Source organism: Bos mutus, chromosome 20 (genome assembly GCF_027580195.1).
Source record: "Bos mutus isolate GX-2022 chromosome 20, NWIPB_WYAK_1.1, whole genome shotgun sequence".
In the NCBI taxonomy this organism is placed as follows: domain Eukaryota; kingdom Metazoa; phylum Chordata; class Mammalia; order Artiodactyla; family Bovidae; genus Bos; species Bos mutus.
In genome coordinates, this window is record NC_091636.1 from 62,010,004 (window position 1) to 62,029,664 (window position 19,661).

At 43.8% G+C, this 19,661-nt stretch overlaps 1 protein-coding gene across 1 annotated transcript in view; it reads left to right on the forward strand.

The window, feature by feature from the left end:
• The window catches only part of CTNND2 (catenin delta 2), a 1,090,646-nt gene that overhangs the window by 966,035 nt on the left and 104,950 nt on the right, over nucleotides 1–19,661 (forward strand). The window contains 3 exon segments of the mRNA XM_070357848.1: nucleotides 7,405–7,479; nucleotides 8,518–8,542; nucleotides 8,545–8,667. Coding sequence (XP_070213949.1) covers nucleotides 7,405–7,479; nucleotides 8,518–8,542; nucleotides 8,545–8,667 — 223 coding nt within the window.

The window sequence follows — 19,661 nt, forward strand, 5'->3', positions numbered from 1 at the left end:
AACTTGAGCAATCAAAAGATTGACTGAGGACACACAAACAGCATCAGCATTACCGTCTAAACCTAGGGTTCTAAGAATGTGTATTTTGTAGCAACTGTTGAAATTTAGTGGTGTTCTTTAAGTGGCCTTAACTTTTATGATCCAAACAAAAGCAGAAATGTGAAGGTAGAACACCCGAATTTTACATGGAGAGCGCTTTTTATACACCTCATCATCTGAAACGATAACTTCTCTTTACGGGGAAATGTGCAGCATACTCTTCTGTGACAAATTGACTAGCAACTAGATCTTCATAATGGCCCCACATACTTTTTAAACTTTAAAACACTCATTACTTGGCTTATGAGCATCAGAAAAACATAATGGCAGAAGTGAAATGTTTTTCTTAGCTAACATGGACTTCAGTTACCTTTTCCTCATTTACAGTAAAACGATTTTGTCACAGAATATTAAAACAGTTGGATGTAGTCGTTTGAAGAGCTCCAAAATGTGAATGAATGCTCCCATTTGTGGTTTATTTATATCGTAGCTGAACTCTATGGAAACTCAGGATTAGAACTCTCTAAATACATCTGTTCTATTTCTTTAAAATCAAATATTTTAGACATCTTTGTATGGTCAGTTTTCTCCCTAAAATGTGACTGTTCTCAGAGAGTCTATTATTTTCCCATTTATGTTCAGAGTTAGAGGAAATAAAGAGATACTTGGATATTAATCTGTTAATATTTAATGAAGTAACATGATAGTGACATAGATTTAGTGAGAAGGAAATAGAAGCCATGTGGCCCAAATGAATAAAAAATAAAGAGAATTGAGAAATTTGAGACTTGTTCCTAAGGGCAGGGAACTTAAGAGGGGCATTGGATTTAGTGTGGCTTAGCAATTGGTGTATCATTAAAAATGAACCAGGCTAAACGAGTGGAGTGGAACAAATAAAAGTAAATATCATGGCTTAACATCTAAGATAAAGATCATTGTCCTAGTAACAGTGGTATATAAAGCATGAGGTTGAAATGCAAAGAAACAGAGTCGTGAAAGATTATGATGAAAAAATGGGACGTGAGGCATCCTGCCTCATGCGTTAATAATTGGGTCAGAATAAACAGAGGTTATCTGAGGACTCTGCCTAGTTAGCAGGCTCCTAGACACAATGCATTCCCTTGGACATGATGACCAGCCTGAGGCTGGACCAACCTCAGGAGGAGACGGGGAAGAATAGGATCAAAGCCAGGCCATTGGTTCCAACCACACAGTATCTAGTGATTTCTCCTAGGACCCCACTAAGCAGTCCTGATGGTAAGGGCTGCATCTGTGTTATAAATGCCACACACATCCAAACCGAGAGTAAGCCCATTTTCGGACAGTCTGGCTTACTTTCATCAGTGTCACTGAATAGCAAAGTACTGAGTGATGGAATTACATTCAGAAATTATAGAAACAGCTAAAACTGGGGATTGTCCCTTCTAGCCAAGATGCCAAGATGGAGTACCAAGCACCTTTAAGTAGCAATAACAGCAGCAACAGAAACAAACTGGAGAAATACATGAAACATTGGTTGTTACAACACTAAGCATTAGTCAATGAAGAAAGAGAGCTCTGAGAAACTGATCGCTGTCTTGAGAGAATTTGCAGACCATAGCACAAAGATTAAAAACCCAGGAGAAGCTCAGCGGACACTCAGAGCTAAGGAGATACAACTGGGAATCTAGGGAGACCAAGGTGGCTAGAGGTTGTAGTGAAAGTCAAAGTCATTCAGTCGTGTCCCACTCTTTGTGACCCCATGGACAATAGCCTGCCAGGCTCCTTTGTCCTTGGAATTCTCCAGGAAAGAACACTGGAGTGGGTAGCCATTCCCTTCTCCAGGGAATCTTCCCAACCCAGGGATCGAACTCAGGTCTCCCACATTGCAGGCGGGTTCTTTACCATCTGAGCCATAGGGAAGGCCAGAGCTTAAGGACAACGCTAAAGAAGAGAAAGTCACACCTAGAAAGAACCCCAGAAATCTTCAGAGGATCCCCTTCAGATATTCAGTAGAGAGCTGTCAGTGCATGCGTGAGAGGGAAGTACCCAAGGCTGAAGAAAAAAATTCCTGAAATTATTAGACAAAAATGAAACTTGGCACTTACACAGGAATGGATATAGTGTGCGTTCCCAAGAGCCATACAGGAAAACCCTGTGATTCGTGGATCCTTGAGCATAGCACTCTCAGAGTCTTGCCTCGGTAATTAGGTATAATTAGCCCTGGACTAAATATGCTCTAGTCTTCCCTATCAGATCTTAAAAGTGAGATGCAGAGGATCAATAGTTTGCAAGTAAATTAACTGCATCCTAGACTAAAGTTTAAAAATACCTATAGGAATACAAAAATACCCAGCATCCAATGCATTAAAATTGAGAATGTCTGACATCCAGTTGAAAATAAACAAGAAAAAGTGATTCATGATGAGGAGAAAAATCAATCATTCAAAAGCAGTTCAAAACCAACCAAGATGTTAAAAATATCAGACAAGCAGTTATTATAATTCTACTCCATGTGTTCAAAAAAAAGGCAGTGTATACCCGTGGAAATTTTAAAATAATTTTTTTTAAAAAAGCAGGTTAGACATTGCTGAAGAAAAGATTAATGAATTTAAATATAGCTCTGGAAACTATACAAAATGAAATGGTGAGAGAAAAAAACAAAGCTACTGATCATCCATGAGCCTCAAGTGGTCTACTATACATGCAATTAAAGTTCCCCTAGGAGAGGTGAGAGAAAGGAGAAAGAAAACAGGAAAAAAAAAATTGAAGAAATGATGGTTGAAAAATCTTCCAAATGGTTCCATATTTTTCAAGTTTAATGAAAACCACAAACTCACCAATCCAAGCCTGAGACACATGAAGAAACTATACCAAGGTGCTTCATAATCAAATGGCTCAAAATCAGTAATAAAGAGAAAATCTTAAAAGCAGCCAGAGGAAAAGACATGTTGCATACAAAGATAAGGATGACAGCTGATTTTCTACCCGCAGTAATGCCAGCGAGAAGACACTGCAGCAGCATCTTAAACCTGTTGGGCCCATTCATGTATAAAGTTGATTAGGGCTTGGTACCTCACAGGTACAACCAATCTCCATAGGAAATTCCAAGGATTCCAGAGAGCTGTAAAACTATCTGTAGAAGAAATCCTTTCTGAGCCCAGCTTAAGATCTGGGCTAGCCTGGGAGCTGCCATGGTTAATTACCCAAGCAGTGGGGACACAGAGGAATTCTAACATGGAAATTTCAGTTTGAGTGTCCCGACATGATCAGAGCTGTGATGGCCCAGGACATGAAACTCAGTATTGTGTCCTTTCAGCCCTGAGGACAAGCAACTATTCCTAAATACTACACCAAAAGTTCTGTCCCCATACAGAGAATTAAGGATGAGTGTGGCTTTCGGAGAGACTCCCAAAGAGATGTATGGTAATTTCGAACTCTGATTACACTTTTGTAGAAGTGGTTAGAACTTGCTGTCCTGTGCTCAGTCACTCAGTCATGTCTGACTTTTTTGCAACCCCGTGGACTGTAGCCCACCAGGCTCCTCTGTCCATGGAATTCTCCAGGCAAGAATACTAGAGTGGGTTGCCATTTCCTCCTCCAGAGGAATCTTCAACTTACTGGTCCTGTCTATAATTGCAGTTGCTTTGGTCCTATTGGGGCTTCCATAATAGTTCAGTTGGTAAAGAATCCACCTGCAATGCAGGAGACCCTGGTTCAATTCCTCGGTCAGGAAGATCCCCTGGAGAAGGGATAGGCTACCCACTCCAGTATTCTGGCCTGGAGAATTCCATAGACTGTATAGTCCATGGGGTCGCAAAGAGTCAACGCGACTGAGCGACTTTCACTTGGTCCTTTTTATGTAGTTCCTTTCAGTGGAGAAAATGCTGTTCTTAAATAGCACACACTTGGTACTAGAAATCAACCCAACATTTTCTTTTACCAGCTAAACATTTTTAATTTCCATCTGTGAGCCAGAAATTAGAAGACAATTGATATAAAGAGATGAATGTGACTTGGTAATTCCCTCAGGTACCTTTCAGAATAATAAATATATAAACAGAAAGTCCAAAAAAATACATGAGAGGTGCCATAATAGGAGTATATACACAAGGAGATGTATACACACAAGGCATTGTATACACACAAGGTACAAGAGCATCCCAGGGGTCACTTTTACAAGGAACATGTCAAGGATGAGCATGCATACTTCCAAGAGCACTAGTTAAAACCTAGGGCTAGAATTCAATGGTTAGAGTTCATTTTAAATACACAAGCACATCTCATTATTTAGAAGAATTTCAGCTACTGCTATAACAAAGAGACCTCCACAAATACACAAGGGCTCAAACAAGATAGGAGGTAAAAGCTACTTTCTCTGATGTAACAAGTAAAGGAAGGTATGTGAGGAGGGAAGTTCCTCTCTTTGAATTATGTCCCCCAGGCTGACAGCTCTCCTGCCATCTTTAAGGTGTCATGAAGATGTGATCATCCAAGGCTGCTCTTAGGGCCATCATCTGCTAAGCAGGAAGCAGAAAAAGACTGCAGAGTCACAGCTGGAAACGTTCTCTTTTGAAAGTCATCTTGGAGCCCTCGTTTTGCCTGATGCGATAAAAGGTGGGGGAGGGGGGAAGCACTTCATCCAAACACTTCTTGCAAACTCAGTCAAATCAAACTAGTTCTCAACTCCTTCAGGCTTACCACTTAGCTACATTTGTCAGACTTCATCTTCTCATGCCCTCTGTGGTTGGCACTAAACTTGGGGCTCTTACCAGCATATCCCTGCAGGGGATGGAGTTCGGGTATTCATTTCTGTCTAGAATAGTTTATCTCCTGTGTTTCCTCTTGCCCAGGACAAGCCTCCTTGTCCAGTTGGGTTCTTAGCTGGGATGGGGCAGTTGGTGATTGGACTATCTCTGGTCCAAGATGCTCTCCCAGCCCACAACCACCTTTCCCACTGTTGAGCTCCCTTGAGATGCAGCACACCCTCTCCTTAACCCAGGTGGTCATAGTCCAATGCCTGCCATTCCGATGCATCCCAATCAACTGGCCAACTAATCCTTCTGCAGCCTCAGGTCCTTAGCCTGGGCCATGTTTTCTCCTGAACCAGGTCCTCCTATTCCTCCTCCCCTAACTCCTCTCCTCCGCCTCCTTTTTCTCCTCTTCCCTCTCCTCCCCCTTCTCCTCTTCCCCTCCTCCTCCTCCTTCATCTCTTCTTTCTCATCCTCCCCCTCCTCTTCCTTTTCTTCCTTCTCCTTTTGAATCATCATACGTCCTCTCTTCAGCTCATGGACCGTTCCTAAAGCCACACTTTTGTCCCTTCCCTCCTCACTGGTGGGCTCAGTACATGATGCTATCATTCTGTTTGCAAAAAAATCAAGTTCTGTCCAAAGATTTCCACCTCAGTTACAATGAATTACCATAATCTTTTCTTTCTTGTTCATCTGTTTTCACGCCAGTGATGCTTCTACTTTTGTTTCACTTACAAAGCTCTTGGCAACTCATATACTTTACTAACACCCCATGGGCTTCAGTACTGTCCAAGGCAACTCACTTCTCTTTTGGAAAAACTCTATATGAGTCTCACACTTCTGTGTTCAGTGCCCCTGGGAAACATTCCCCATCTCCCAAATATTGCATCATGCCTTTCTCTTTTCACCTCTTTATTCCTTCTTATTGAGTTACACAAAGGTTCACATGTGGGTTATACATGACCTGCTCCAAGACTGCTCAGCTGCTACTTAAAAAGGATCACGATTCTGGGATGTCCCCCAGGGCCCAGTAGTTGAGACTGCCTTCCAACTCAAGGCGTGCAGGTTCGATCCCTGGTCAGGAAAGTAAGATTGCACATACCGCACGATGCAGCCAAAAGTTAAATAAATAATTGTGTTTTTAAAAAGCATCAATATCCTAAATCCTTGCATGTCAAGAAAACTTTAGAAGCTTGCAACATCTTTTGAATGAATTGTTAATAATTGATTGTGAATCATCACATGCTGAGCTAATACTGGGGATTTTCCATACCCACACAAACTCACACACAACTAAAATTTTTAAAATAAAGGCTATTTTCTATGTGTCGCTCACATAAGATCAAACCCATTGTCTTGTTTTTCCCTTTTCACTTAGAGCATATCACTGTGTACCATTTTCTCATACCAGAAAAGTATATCTAAAACCCGTGCACGTGTTGGGCCATGCGTAGCCATTTGTATTCCTCTCAAATCGGTTCTCGGCGAAGCCGAAGGATGCATCATTTTACAAACACCAAACCATCTTTCCATCCAACAGGAAGGTATATAATAACTAGGCTTCTAAAGAGGAAAAAGTAAGTTATAGGAGGCCTTTCCTGGTTTGTTTCAAACATGGCCAGATTCTCCTCTGTTGATATTGGGAAGAACGGAAGGGAGGGGAAGGACTGAGCGCAGAGGTTTAGGTGGGACGGTGAGATGATGGCGGGGCGGGAATATAGTCAGAATCACGGAGAGCAGAGTTAGAAGGGGAGGACTCGGGACCAAGGGGCACAGGAGGCCTGCGGGCAGTTGTTTAACATCTTCGTGTCCAGATCTCCTCGTCTATAAAATAAGAACAGTAGTGTCACCCTCCCAGGAGTTTGGGGATTAGAAGAGACCACAAATGGACAAGCCAGCATCTGGGGTCTAGGATGAGGTGGTTCTGGGAAAGAGGTCATCTTTGGGCCTGAGTTCAGCCTGGCTGAATTCCAAAAATATCCACCCTGGTCTCCCAAAAGGCGCAGAATATCTCCCCAGCGTTAAAATGCATTGTTGATGTAAATGCATTGTTGATGTTCATCGTACCATATGGAAACACGGACTCCACGCTCTGATTTCCGTTTTCCTTAGTTTTAGGGAAGAACCCAGCAGTGAATGGCTGCAGAAGCTCAGGGGTCTAGCCTACTCCTGGACCCGGAAATCAGAAGGCTTAGCAATAGTGGAGGGGCAGATGAAAATCATGTGTCAGCACGTCAGATTGCAGATGAAATTTCCCATGGACATGACGGAGAGTTTGAACTGGCTTCATGAAGCTCCTTTCCTTGGGAGGGATATCCCATCCTGACAGCTAAATTTCGAGAAGCAGTTTCCAAACCTTGATTTTTTTTTTTTCCATGTTTAACACTTTCTGACTATCCATTCCTCTGCTTCCTGAGACTGGGGCTATGAAATAGTTAATTGCAGTCAAGAGGTGCTGTCGTGAATTCCCTCTGCTCCCCTACCCCCTCACACCTCCTGGAGTCTGAACCACAGTGTAGGGTCAGGAGAAAGTGAATGGTCCAAGTTGATGGGGATAAGAAACTATGTGAATGTGACTTCTCTAACGTAGGACAGGATGAAGTTGTGTGTTTTTTTAATCTCATATTTCATGCAGGGCTGGGCTGAGGATGTGGCAGGCATGGCATATGCCCTACGTTCACTGCCAGAGGGGGCTCCCTGCCTGCCACAGGTGAGAGCCAGCTCTGGGGTGCCTGTCCCCATGGGGAAAGGGGGGCGGGGCCCGGCGGGGAGGGTGGGGACTCTGTCCACCTTCGGTGGTCCCCAGGAGGACTCTGCCACAGAATCCAGAACCTCGAGCTATGAAGTTCGTTTTCTTAGCTCATAAATGAAGTTGCAACCGATTAAACCCTTATACTGGTTGATTTTTGTGGCACACGTTCTTCTCTGGAACACGGTACAGGAGTATAAAGTGTGTATACTCGAATGTCTAGAAAACCTGAACCTACCTGTGTTTGGTTCAATGAATCTGAATGCTTTATTGTCCTGATATGACAAATACGTTTCCATAAAAAGCCTTAGATGTGTTCTACTAAGGCCAACCACCACTAACTCAAAACAAATTGTATGCTTACCTTATAAATTAGACATTGAATTATGGCCCTGGATATAATATATTTTAATTTTTTGAATTTTATAATTTTCACACTTCGTCTTTGATGTCATATGTACCTCTCCTCGGCCATACTGTTTTCCGATTTATTTCCTCCTAATTATTCTGCAAAAAACTTAATTGACAGTAATTTCTGTAAGATCTCTCTGCCCCACTTCCAAATTCAAGTTTCTTTGTTCTTTTTTTTTAAATCACCTGTGTGCAACCATTTATCATTTTCTACTTTTTCCAGGATTTCTTTTCCTCTTCATGTCAATAACCAGCCCTTCCTGTCCCAAACCTCCATATCTTAAAGTATCAGGTATAAAGACACCACACAAATGTCTTTCTAACTCTTAGACTGAGAAAGCTGGCACCAGAGAAATGAAGCGTGATGGACTGATTAACCCTGAACCCTCTATCCTATGTTGGAGGCAAAAATAAAGTTAAAACCTTTAAATACCTGTCTAACATGCTCAACCTATTCTACAAGGAGGTCTTGATAATTCAGCCTTTTTGGCGCCTGTGGATGACAGTCTGAACACCCACAGGCGCTGTTTGCTTGGAGGGTTTCTGCCCACCCCAGCTCCTAACGCCTTGGCCTCCCCTCATTTGCAGTGGTCTGTATATATCCGAGCTGCTGTCCGAAAGAGAAAGGCCTGCCCATCCTCGTGGAGCTGCTGCGGATCGACAATGACCGTGTGGTGTGCGCAGTGGCCACTGCGCTCCGGAACATGGCCTTGGACGTCAGGAATAAGGAGCTCATTGGTAGGTCCCCTCCGATTCACCGCGTCTCCACTTTTTTTCTTTTAAATCGAAGTATAATGCATTTCCTGTGTTTGAACCCACATGCAGAACATATATGCGCGTGCAGAAACAGAGCATGTGTCAGAGACCTTGTTTTTCCAGCTCTCCTTCTAGCGGAAATCAATGCGCTAATTTATCTTTTAGAATTTAGAGGAAAACGCGAAGCTTGTTGACATTCCTAATCCTTGCAAATTAAAAACTACCGCAGTGCTGAGCACTGGATACCGTTGTCCTGATCCTCTAAATCCTTGCCAGGCTGTTTGTATGCTTTCCATGTTGTGAACTGGAATTCTAATGGGGTGCAGGGCTCTTCTCCTCTCTGTGTTAAAATTTATCTTTACATTAGACCAGATTGGCTCTCCAGTGCTATTTTTCAAGAATCATCTGCCTTTAGTTTAGTATTCAAGAAAGGGAGGATCTTTCATTAATGAAGCATTAAAGAGATCATCCATAAGTCTATCAATTCGACAAATGTTTGCCCATGACCTTGTGTTCCAGGCCTGCTCTATGCCTAGCGTTCAGTCGTGTCCATCTCTTTGTGACCCTATGGACTGTCGCCTGTAGACAGGCTCCTCTGTCCATGGGTTCTCCAGGCAAGAATACTGGAGTGGGTTGCCATTGCCTCCTCCAGGGGATCTGCCCAACCCAGGAATCGAACCCAGGTCTCCTGCATTGCAGGTGGATTCTTTACTGCTGAGCTACAGGGGAAGCCCTCTAGGCCTCGAGATGGTATCAAAACAGAGAGAAGGCCTTGCCCTTGTGGAGTTTACATTCTTGACAGGGGCAACCAACAAAAGACACATATGAATCCCATGGTGTGGTTGAAATGTTCTGTGGGGGAAAGAGGTGCTGGGTCAGGCACACTGTCACTGGTGAGGTTGCGATCTTTTAAAATTGAGGTGAAATTTATATAACATAAAATTAATCACTTTAAAATATACCTTTTGGATGGCATTTAGTATTTATACAGTGTTGTACAACCATCACCTGTGTCAAGTTCCAAAACATTTTTGTGACCCTGAAGAAAACTCTGTTCATGATAAGTCGCTTGAGTCGTGTCCTTATGCGACCTTATGGACTTGTAGCCCACCAGGCTTCTCTGTCCATGGGATTCTCCAGGCAAGAATTCTGGAGTGGGTTGTCATGCCCTCCTCCAGGGGATCTTCCTGGAGTTCCAAGATGGAACTCATGTCTCTTTTGTCTTCTCCATTGGCAGGTGGGTTCTTTCCCACTAGCGCCACCTGGGAAGCCCCCAAACCCTGTACCCATTAAGTAGTCACTCCCTATTTCCCCTTCCTCCCATCCCCTGGCAGCCAGCAGTCTGCTTTTTGTTTCTTTGGATTTTCTTATTCTGGATATTTCATGTAAATGGAATCATGTAAGATGTGAGCTTTTGTATCCGGCTTCTTTCATTTAACGTCAGGGATTGTGGGTTTGAGAGGTCAAAGTCAAGGTGACAGCTGTTGCGAAGCTAACAAAGACTTGAAGCCAATGAGATGGGGCTCTGTGGTTCTTTCAGGGGAAGACTATGTAAGCTAGAGGAGCGGCCTCTGCAGACAACCCTCCAGAAGGGGATCTGGGAGCAGGCTGATGGGGGTTCAGGGTCTCTGAGGGCCTGGTGTGCCTGGTGCACAGTGGGGATGGGAGTCCAGGTTGTCCAGATTCAAGAGATGCTCTGGATCCCTCCTCCTGTAACTGGGAGGATGCTCAGGCCAAGGTTGATTGATGCCTGGAGAACTGATGAACCACCAGGACCTGCCCAGGGAGAGAGACAACCTCCCCATAGACCAATGACCTCCTGGGGTGAAAGAGATGACTCTGGCAGGGTGGTTGATCAGTGCAGCATTAAGCCTGGCAAGTTTGAATGCAGGTAGTAGGTATCAGCGGGAATCAGACAGCAGGGAGCTGAACCACGCATCGTGGCAAAGGTTCTGGTTATGCACCCTCAGGGGGTCTGGGGGAAGCAGGTGAGAGTGAGTGAAGAGGGACGACTCCATTCCTGGGGCAGTTGGAATACCAGGCATGGGTTCAAATTTCATACACAGATTATCCAGATTCCTGAGGGTGACATACTAGGCCCTTGGTGATCTGGGAACCAGCCACTTTCCACCCCACAATAGCCATCATATCCTCCAATAAAGATCAAGTGTTTGCAGGTCTCTTTCGGTTTACTGGCTAAGTCATGTCCGACTCTTTGGTGACCCCTTGGGCTGTAGCCCGCCAGGCTCCTTTGTCCATGAGATTTCCTAGGCAAAAATACTGGAGTGGGTTGCTATTTCGTTCTCCAGGGGACCCTGCTGACCCAAGGATCAAACCTGGTGTCCTGCATTGTAGGCAGATTCTTTACTGATTGAGCCACCAGGGAAGCCCTTGTGGGTCTTCTAAGCCACTTATTCATTCACAGGGACCAGGTTTCAAATCTGTGTCTAATAAATGCGGTTATTTGTTATGCTTGCAGTGCATCATCAGGCATGAAATAAGCTCACAACTTGATAGTTAAACTTAGTTTGAATTTAAATGTGGGTGGTAGATGTTACGTATTTAAGCTACACCGTTAGCCCCCTGCGTATTTGCTTTCCTTTTCCTTCCTTGTTGGTTTCAGAGGAGCGAGCAGCGGCTTCCAATCACATCCTGGCGCTCCTCTGTAACCTGGAGGAAAAATCAATAGCTAATCACTGCTACTTGGATACGAATACTAGGTGTAGTGCATTTGTGTGTTTTATTTCTTTCCGTGGCTTAAAATATAACAAAGTAGGGAACTATTGATGGATTTTCTAGCTTCAAGGCGTCTCTTCTCTCCAGGAAGTCGGTTATCTAGAACTGTCTCTGAGGCAGGAACATTTGGAAGTCCATATTGCCCATGTTAAATTAAGCCTCTACTATCAAATGTCACCAGACAGGAAAGGGAGCCAGCCGTTTAAAAATAGGAGTGAAAATATCTCAGTCATAGGCTTTAAGGAATCAATATCTTTTCTCCTTGAGTAAGAAAAGCAGAATTGGACAAAATAGCACACTATTCTCTTCTGTCTGGGAGAAAGGAAACATGACCTTTGCTAACTCTTTTGCTTTAAATATTGTATCAAAGTAATGGGTTTTTATGAGACAATGCTATACAGAACTTTATCTATTGAAAAGAAAGCTGCAGTGACTTTGAACCAAGAACAAAAACAAAATTGAACTTGGACTTTTCTCTATCAGCTTAATCAAAACTTTGGGGTGTGTATGTATGCTAATGCTCTAGTCATGTCTGACACTTCGTGACGCCATGGACTGTAGCCCACCAGGCTGCTCTGTGCATGGGGCTTTCCAGGCAAGAATGCTGGAGCGGGTTGCCATGCCCTCCTCCAGAGTCTCTTCACGACCCAGGGATCAAACCTGCGTCTCTTACATCTACCTGCATTGGCAGCTGGGTTCTTTACCACCTGCACCGCCTGGGAAGCCTCAAAGCTTCCGTGACCAGGTATTAAAGATAGTCTGAAAACTCCCAGGTGGATACCTCTGGCATGAATCTCACATCTCTGCCGGCAATAGTCTGTCCACCACGCGCACGGGAGGTCTGACAGGCATCTCAGATACAACGTCTCCAGACCTGAGTTCCTTGTCTTCTCTCCCAAGCCCAGTCCTTCCACAGGCTTCCCCGCAGTGACCTGTCCTTGCAATGGTCCTTTGATTCTGCACTCTCATACCCAATCCATCAGCAGGTCTGGCTTCCTTCTGAATTTTCCCGGAACCTGACCCTCCATGGCCACTTTCCAGGTCTCATTGCCCCCCACCCCAGTGCCACCATCTACTCTCAAAGGAGCAGCCAGAGTGGTCCTGTCAAAACCTTACTGCGTGTCTTTTCTCCTTTTAAAACCCTGCATCAGCTCCTCGTTTCTCTCAGTGTGAAGGTAAACGTCCTTGTTTGCGCAGCTCTGTATGATCCAGCTCTGTTCCCTCTCCAGCCCCACCTCCTTTCTCACTGGCCGCTGCTTCACGTGGTTCCTTCATGACCTAAGCCACGAGCCTGCCTCAGGGCCCTTGAGCATGCGGCTCCCTGCACCCCATCTCCGCTTCCTTCAGATGTCCATGTGGTTATTCCTCAGCCCCTCAGGTCTTTACTCAAGTGTTACTTTCCCAAAACAACCTTTTCTGGTGCCTCTTCTTAAAACCCTACCCCCTTTTACTGCTTTATCAATCTTCACGGCACTAATCACCCTCTGACATGGAACATATTATTTATTTATCTTGTTTCTTGTCCGTCTCCCTGCACTGGAATGTCACCTACTGAGAAGAGGAGGTTCCATCTTTTGTGTTTACTGATGTAGATCATGTACCTAGAACACCACCTGACCCATACCAGGGATTCATCAATATTTGCTGAATGAATAACTGAATTATTAATGATTTTTTCCTGTCTGGCCGTCATGTTATAGTGAACTGCAAATCAGCAAAACTTGAAGTAAGCAAAAAAATATATATTAAATAAAGAAAAAGATTTTATATTAATAAAGAAAATCATCCAAAAATCAGTTCATTGTCTACTAAGTTTGCTAGATGTATACAGACACTCATAATTTCAGAAGGAATCCAGTTGTTTCCATCATGGGGGTCCAGTTTGAATTACATCTCTTCTTAGATTGTTCTTTTAATTAAGGGTGGAGGGAGGGACAGCTACCATAACTCTGGTTAAGAAATGGTTCATCTTCCTTGGACTCCATGATACGAAAAAGTTCAAATAAACTATTGAACAATAATTACTCTACCCCATAAGCTCTATGAGGATCTGATAGAATAAATTCCACTTGATTGTGGTGTATGATCCTTTTAATGTGTTGTCAGATTTTGTTTGCTAATATTTTGCTGAGGATTTTTGCATCTATGTTCATGAGTGATATTGGTGTATAATTTTCCTTTTTTGTGTATCTTTGGTTTTGGTAGCAGAGTGATGGTGGCCTCATAGAATGACTTTGGAAGTATTCTTTCCTCTGCAATTTTTCAGATTTTGAGAAGGATAGATGTCAGCTCTTCTCTAAATGGTTGATAGAATTTGCCTGTGAAACCATCTGGTCCTGGGCTTTTGTTTGTTGGGAATTTTTAAATCACAGATTCAATTTCAGCACTTGTGATGCTCTGTTCATATTTTCTGTTTCTTCCTGGTTCAATTTTAGGAGACTGTACCTTTTTAGAATTTTAGAATTTGTAGGTTGTACCTTTTTAGAATTTGTCCGTTTCTTCCAAGTTGTTCATTTTATTGGCATATAGTTGTTGTCATTCAGTTCCTAAGTCATGTCTGACTCTTTGTGACTCCATGGACTGCACCACGCCAGGCTTTCCTGTCCTTAACTGGCTCCTGGAGTTTTCTCAATATCCTGTCCATTGAGTTGATGATGTCATCCAACCATCTCATCCTCTGTCACCCCCTTCTCCTCCTGCCCTCAGTCTTTCCCAGTATCAGGGTCTTTTCCAGTGGGTTGGCTCTTTGCTTCAGGTAGCCCAAGTATTGGAGCTTCAGCTTCAATATTAGTCCTTCCAGTGAATATTCAGAGTTGATTTCCTTTAGGATTGATTGATTTGATCTCCTTGCTGTCCAAGGGACTCTTGCAGTAAATAATCTCTTATGATCTTTTGTATTTCTGTGATGTCCATTTTAACTTCTTTTTCATTTGTAATTTTATTGATTTGAGTCCTTTCCTTTTTTTTCTTGATAAGTCTGGCTGAAGGTTTATCAATTTTATCTTTTCAAATATCAGCTTTTAGTTTCATTGATCTCTTCTATTGTTTTCTTCATCTCTATGCCATTTATTTCTGCTCTGATCTTTGTGATTTCTTCTGCCAGGTTTGTGTTTTATTTATTCTTTCTCTAGTTGCTTTATGTGTAAGATTAGGTTGTTTATTTGTGATTTTTCTGATTTCCTAAGGTAAGGTAGTATTACTATCCACTTCCCTCTTAGAACTGCTTTTGCTGCATCCCGTGGGTTTTGGAGTTTTGTGCTTTCATTTTAATTTGTCTCCAGGTATTTTTTATTTCCTATTTGGTTTCTTCTAAAAAAATGGTTTTTTAAAAAAGATAGTACTAAAAAGAGTGTCACATCTTCGGCCTCTCCCTGTCTTCCCATTCAGGCTGTGTCCATGGCTCTGTGGATGTCTCTGCCATCAGGTGATAAGTAGGCTTCGGGGAGATGTTTGTGTTCTTCTGAATGATGCAGTGCTGTGGTCCAGGTGACTGCACATCCACCCACTTCTTTGCAGCCTTCCAAAAATGTTAATCATCCTCCTGTGTAAAGCGTTGTTTCATCATTCAGAAAGGGTTTCTTTTTCATGGTGATAATTAGCTTTGACGAAAAGAACAAACAGTACTGTCCTGCTCTAGCATGTTTACCAAAATGCCAACGTTTCAGCACGTTAACAGTTCCTGATGAAGACGGCAGGTTTTTCTTCTGCCATCAAGCGAACAAGCAAACCTCTAACAAAACACAAAGCTTTTCACATATGAACACTAGATAGGAAAGATACTGGGGTGATATCACCAACTGCCTCTTATCTCTAACCACTCTTTCTGATAAATTCTTCATCCAGACCAGCCTTTGTACCATTGTCCCTGCTTATAAGGCTTTCCCTGAGCAGTTCCCTTCCCTGGCCTGTGCTTTCATCTCTGTGCATTTACCCCTCCCCCCACACACACCCCCCAGTCATCACTCAGAGCCCCAATGAAGGGAGAAATAGGGGGTAACCAAGGATGGTTGGATGGCATCAGCAACTCAATGGACATGAGTTTGTGCAAGCTTCGGAAGATGGTGAAGGACAGGGAAGCCTGGCGTGCTGCAGTCCATGGGGTCGCAAAGAGTCGGACATGACTGAGCGACTGAACAACAGCAGAGCCACCGGGGAAGCAGATTTCCATTATATAATTTTATTTTTGTGCTGTCTTTCACGTTTTCTGCATTGCATTGCATCTCCTCCCAATGAGATAATAAGCAGGAGTCAGGTACCATATTTATTTCTATGTCCTTCCATGCCTAGCCCTTGTTGTGCTCAGTACATATTTGCTAAACTAATTCTCTGGTGGGTGAATAACATGGATTATTTATTCTGGAGAGCAGATCTAGAGGAGGTTTGGGGAATCCCACATAGAGAGAGGGCAGGGAAGAGGATGCTCTTTTCACAGCATCCAAGGAAGAGAGGAAAAAGACGGTCAGATGCTGCCAGAAATCCTGGACTCAAGTCAAAGTCATTCTGTTGCCACTTTGGAAGAGGCTTGGGTTGGGTGGGAAATAGCAATGCTTTCTGCATGTGCCCTGACAGTTCCTAAAGGTTGGAAGAACTGCTACACCGCTACAGGTGGTATTGGCAGAGCTCACAGGGCACACTCCCTTTGCTTCCCTGGGAGATGGCTGCCAGCCACCCTTTCAGGCAGGCGAGCCAGGCTGAAATGCTGGGAGTATTTTCCTGGCTGCTTCACTCCCCTCCTTGGACTGAAGAGAGGGACCTTCGCTGCTGTGTGAACCTGGCCCTTCCTTCCCCAGCTCATCTCAGTCCTGTAGTCACATCCTCTCTGCCCTGCACGATCCTTTCCCTGTGCTCTGTCATCATCTGGAGATCGGCTCACCACATTTGGAATCATAGACGGATGCCTCCATACAATCATATGATCTGATGCATTCTTGACATCGGGCCAACCATCTTTTCACCTTAGCAACTGTCTGAGCTTCTTCTATCCAACACCTTCTCAACCCAATCCAGCCTCAAAGGGAGCACCAGACCCTGACTCTTGCCAGCATCAGGAAGGGCTATTTCCCAAGGAAGTCTGCTGGCTCCCAAACACTTCTGTCCCCCAAGAGAGACGGAGGAGAAGGGACCCCAAATCTCCAGGGTCATGTAGCAGTGCACATCACACACTTTCCTACACTCATGAAATCACGAACAAAATAAAGGGAGTTTCTTGCCCAGGAATTAAGTATTATTGAAGCATCAAATCTACTGCTATTTCCCTCCCCCCTCAAGGCTGTCTGATCATCCCTTTCATTCATTTTAGGGAGGGCATTCCCTTCCTAGCTTTTTTTCTTGCCCTAATCTGTTTGAAATACTAAGATAAAAGATTTTATCTCACCACTCTGATGATTCTTTGTAGACAGTGGTTGCTGATTATATTTGAAGGGCACCATAAAAATGTTGTCTTTAAGTGGAAATGAAGACAGAATAAAGAAAATGGTAATGTTGATGGAATGAGAATCACCCCTTCCCCCCAACCGCTGCCCTTGTGTCAGATCTCTACTTGGTGAGCAATGTCTTTTTTTTGGAGACATGGGAGGGAAGAGGGTGGGGGGACCTTCATTGTATCCAAGCTGCCCTAAATGTTGTGCTGCTTTGTAAACATTCTCTTTTATTTAATGATCTCACAGCTGAAATTTCAAGGTGTATACCCACGGAATTCTAGACTTGGTAGCACTGATCTTCACCAGGTAGTCCAGTGGTAGAGAATCCGCCTGCCAGCGCAGGAGACATGGGTTCGATCCCTGGGTCAGGAAGATCCCCTGGAGAAAGAAATGGCAACCCACTCCAGTATTCTTGCCTGGAGAATCCCATGAACAGAGGAACCTGGAGGCTACAGTCCATGGGGTCGCAAAGAGTCAGACATGACTGAAGAGACAGCAGGCAGCACAATCTTCCTCCATACTTTGGGATATATTTTACCCAGTTCTTGAATCATGAGGACAGGTTGGTGGTAGTTGCTCAGTCGTGTCCTCTCTTTGCGACCACATGGACAGTAACCTGATGGGCTCCTCTGTCCATGGAATTCTCCAGGCAAGAATACTGGAGTGGATTGCCATTCCCTTCACCAGGGGATCTTCCCGACCAGGATAGATACCTAAGTCTGTGCTCCATCTCCATGAAGCTGCATTCCAGATGCTGCTTAGGAGATCATGCCTCAAAGTTTGTCTAAATTCTTTGGCCAACTCATTGGAAAACACCCTCAAGCTAGGAGACACTGAGGGCAGGAGAAGTGGGCAATAAAGCATGAGATGGTTGGATGGCATCACCGACTCAATGGCATGAGTTTGAGCAAACTCTGGGAGATGTGAAGGACAGGGAAGCCTGGCATACTGCAGTCCATAGGGTCACAAGGAGCCAGACACAACTTAGCAACTGAACAGCAATAGGAATGAAACACGTCCTGGTCTTCATCCTCTGTGTATTCAGAGTATCACGGTGTACTCACAGCGTCTCCTAGGGCTCTTAAAAGGTATGGCACTACCTTTTAAGTACACACATGTGTGTGCTTTATTACTTTCTCATCTCATGCCATGTAGTGGCTTCCATGTAGCAGAACCCCCTGGGATGTGGGTATTTGCTCCTGGAGGGCAGACCTTTCACAGGCCACTCACCACAGCCTCATGGGCACCTTCTTTATCTGCGTTCCCAACCCTGGGAATCCCACCTGTGCCCAGGGAAAGACTCGAGTCTCTGGAAACCTCAGTGCAACCTGGGAGGCAGTGTGTTATTCTTATCACTGGGAAATGTGTAAGCTTTACTTTATTAAGTAGGTTTGAGGACATTTTTAGAGGCATACCTTCTCTGCATTTCAAAACATGTTTCTTCAGACCCTGGCAGATGTTGTTTTAATTAAAACACATGTAATTTCAATTAGTATTTTTAAAAGAAGCCCACTTTCCCAGACAAGGTCCTTCTTCAGAGCACCCTTTGCTGACTCATTTTTAATAACTTGATTTCTGGAGCCAAGTTCTAGCAGCCAGAGAGCTGTGTGCTTTGGCCAAAACTTGGTATCTTCAGATTAAGCGCCTGTGTTAGAGCCCTCATCTCCCAAACCCCAGAGCCTAATCTCATGAATGCTGCCTCCCTTTCCAGCAAAGACTTGGGTTCTTTGTTAATTAACTTCAGACACCTGTTGGGGAATTTTGGCGGCTGTGTCTGGCAGATAAGAATTCCTTGAAGGGCAAATGGTAAATAAATTGAAGAGCCAATGATTATTTTATTAAACAAGACTTAACGATTGGCCCCTTGGAAATATTCCCATGTGGGGAAAAGGCAAAACTGACTGAGCAATTTGCAGTTGATTCAGACTTCAGGACCTCTGCCTAAAGACCTCAAAGAAAAGAAAAAAAAAAAAAGAAACCTAACCTTACTTGGACCATTTCAGTATTTATTTTAATGCCAAACAGTTTCAGAAGAAAAACTTTGGAGGAGAGCATGCATTAGAAATGAAATGCCTCTCCCAAATACCCCAATTCTTGAGAAATAGAAAAGAGGATTTTAACAGAATCCTGTTTTTAAGTTGTATTCCTTCTGCATGTTAACTGCTATCTTTTCCCCTTACCAGAAGTGGGTGGGTGGGTGGGTGCATTTCATCATGTGGAAATAAGTTGTTATTTTTATTCAGGAATACTAAAAATAATAGATTAGAAAGTGCTTTAAAAGTTTGAAAATGAATACTCTTTTAGCCATTCTGCCTTGTGTCTGATTGTATTCGGTATCCTGGATCTCGAGGAACTGCCGAGCAGACAAGGACACATGTAACAGGGGGAGGGTGTGTGCATAGACCATACATTGAATGGACCAGTGGTTCTGACCTGAGAGGACACACGAGGCAGTGAGATGAGGAGGAGGCAGGCGCTGTAGAGAGGTGAGGCGTCCAGGCCAGGAAAAAGGACAGAAGCGAGCCCCAGAAGAGGCCAGGGACCCAGAAGGCGATAACCGATTGGAGGGGCAGCTCCCCCAGCACCTGGGCATCCAGGCCAGGAGCTATAGATTTTGCCACTTGAGAAAAAGCAGGCTTTTTCTTGAGATGCTTTGAGAAGAGAAAGCCCTTCTGCCAGACTGGGATCAAAGAGCAAGAGAATCAGGCAGTTCCCAGAAGTCTCTCCTCAAAAAGTCCCAAGAGTTCTTTCAAAACGCTTAGTTGCAATTTAGAGATTCCTTCACTTAGAACCAAGAAAGTTAATGAAAATTTACCGTGT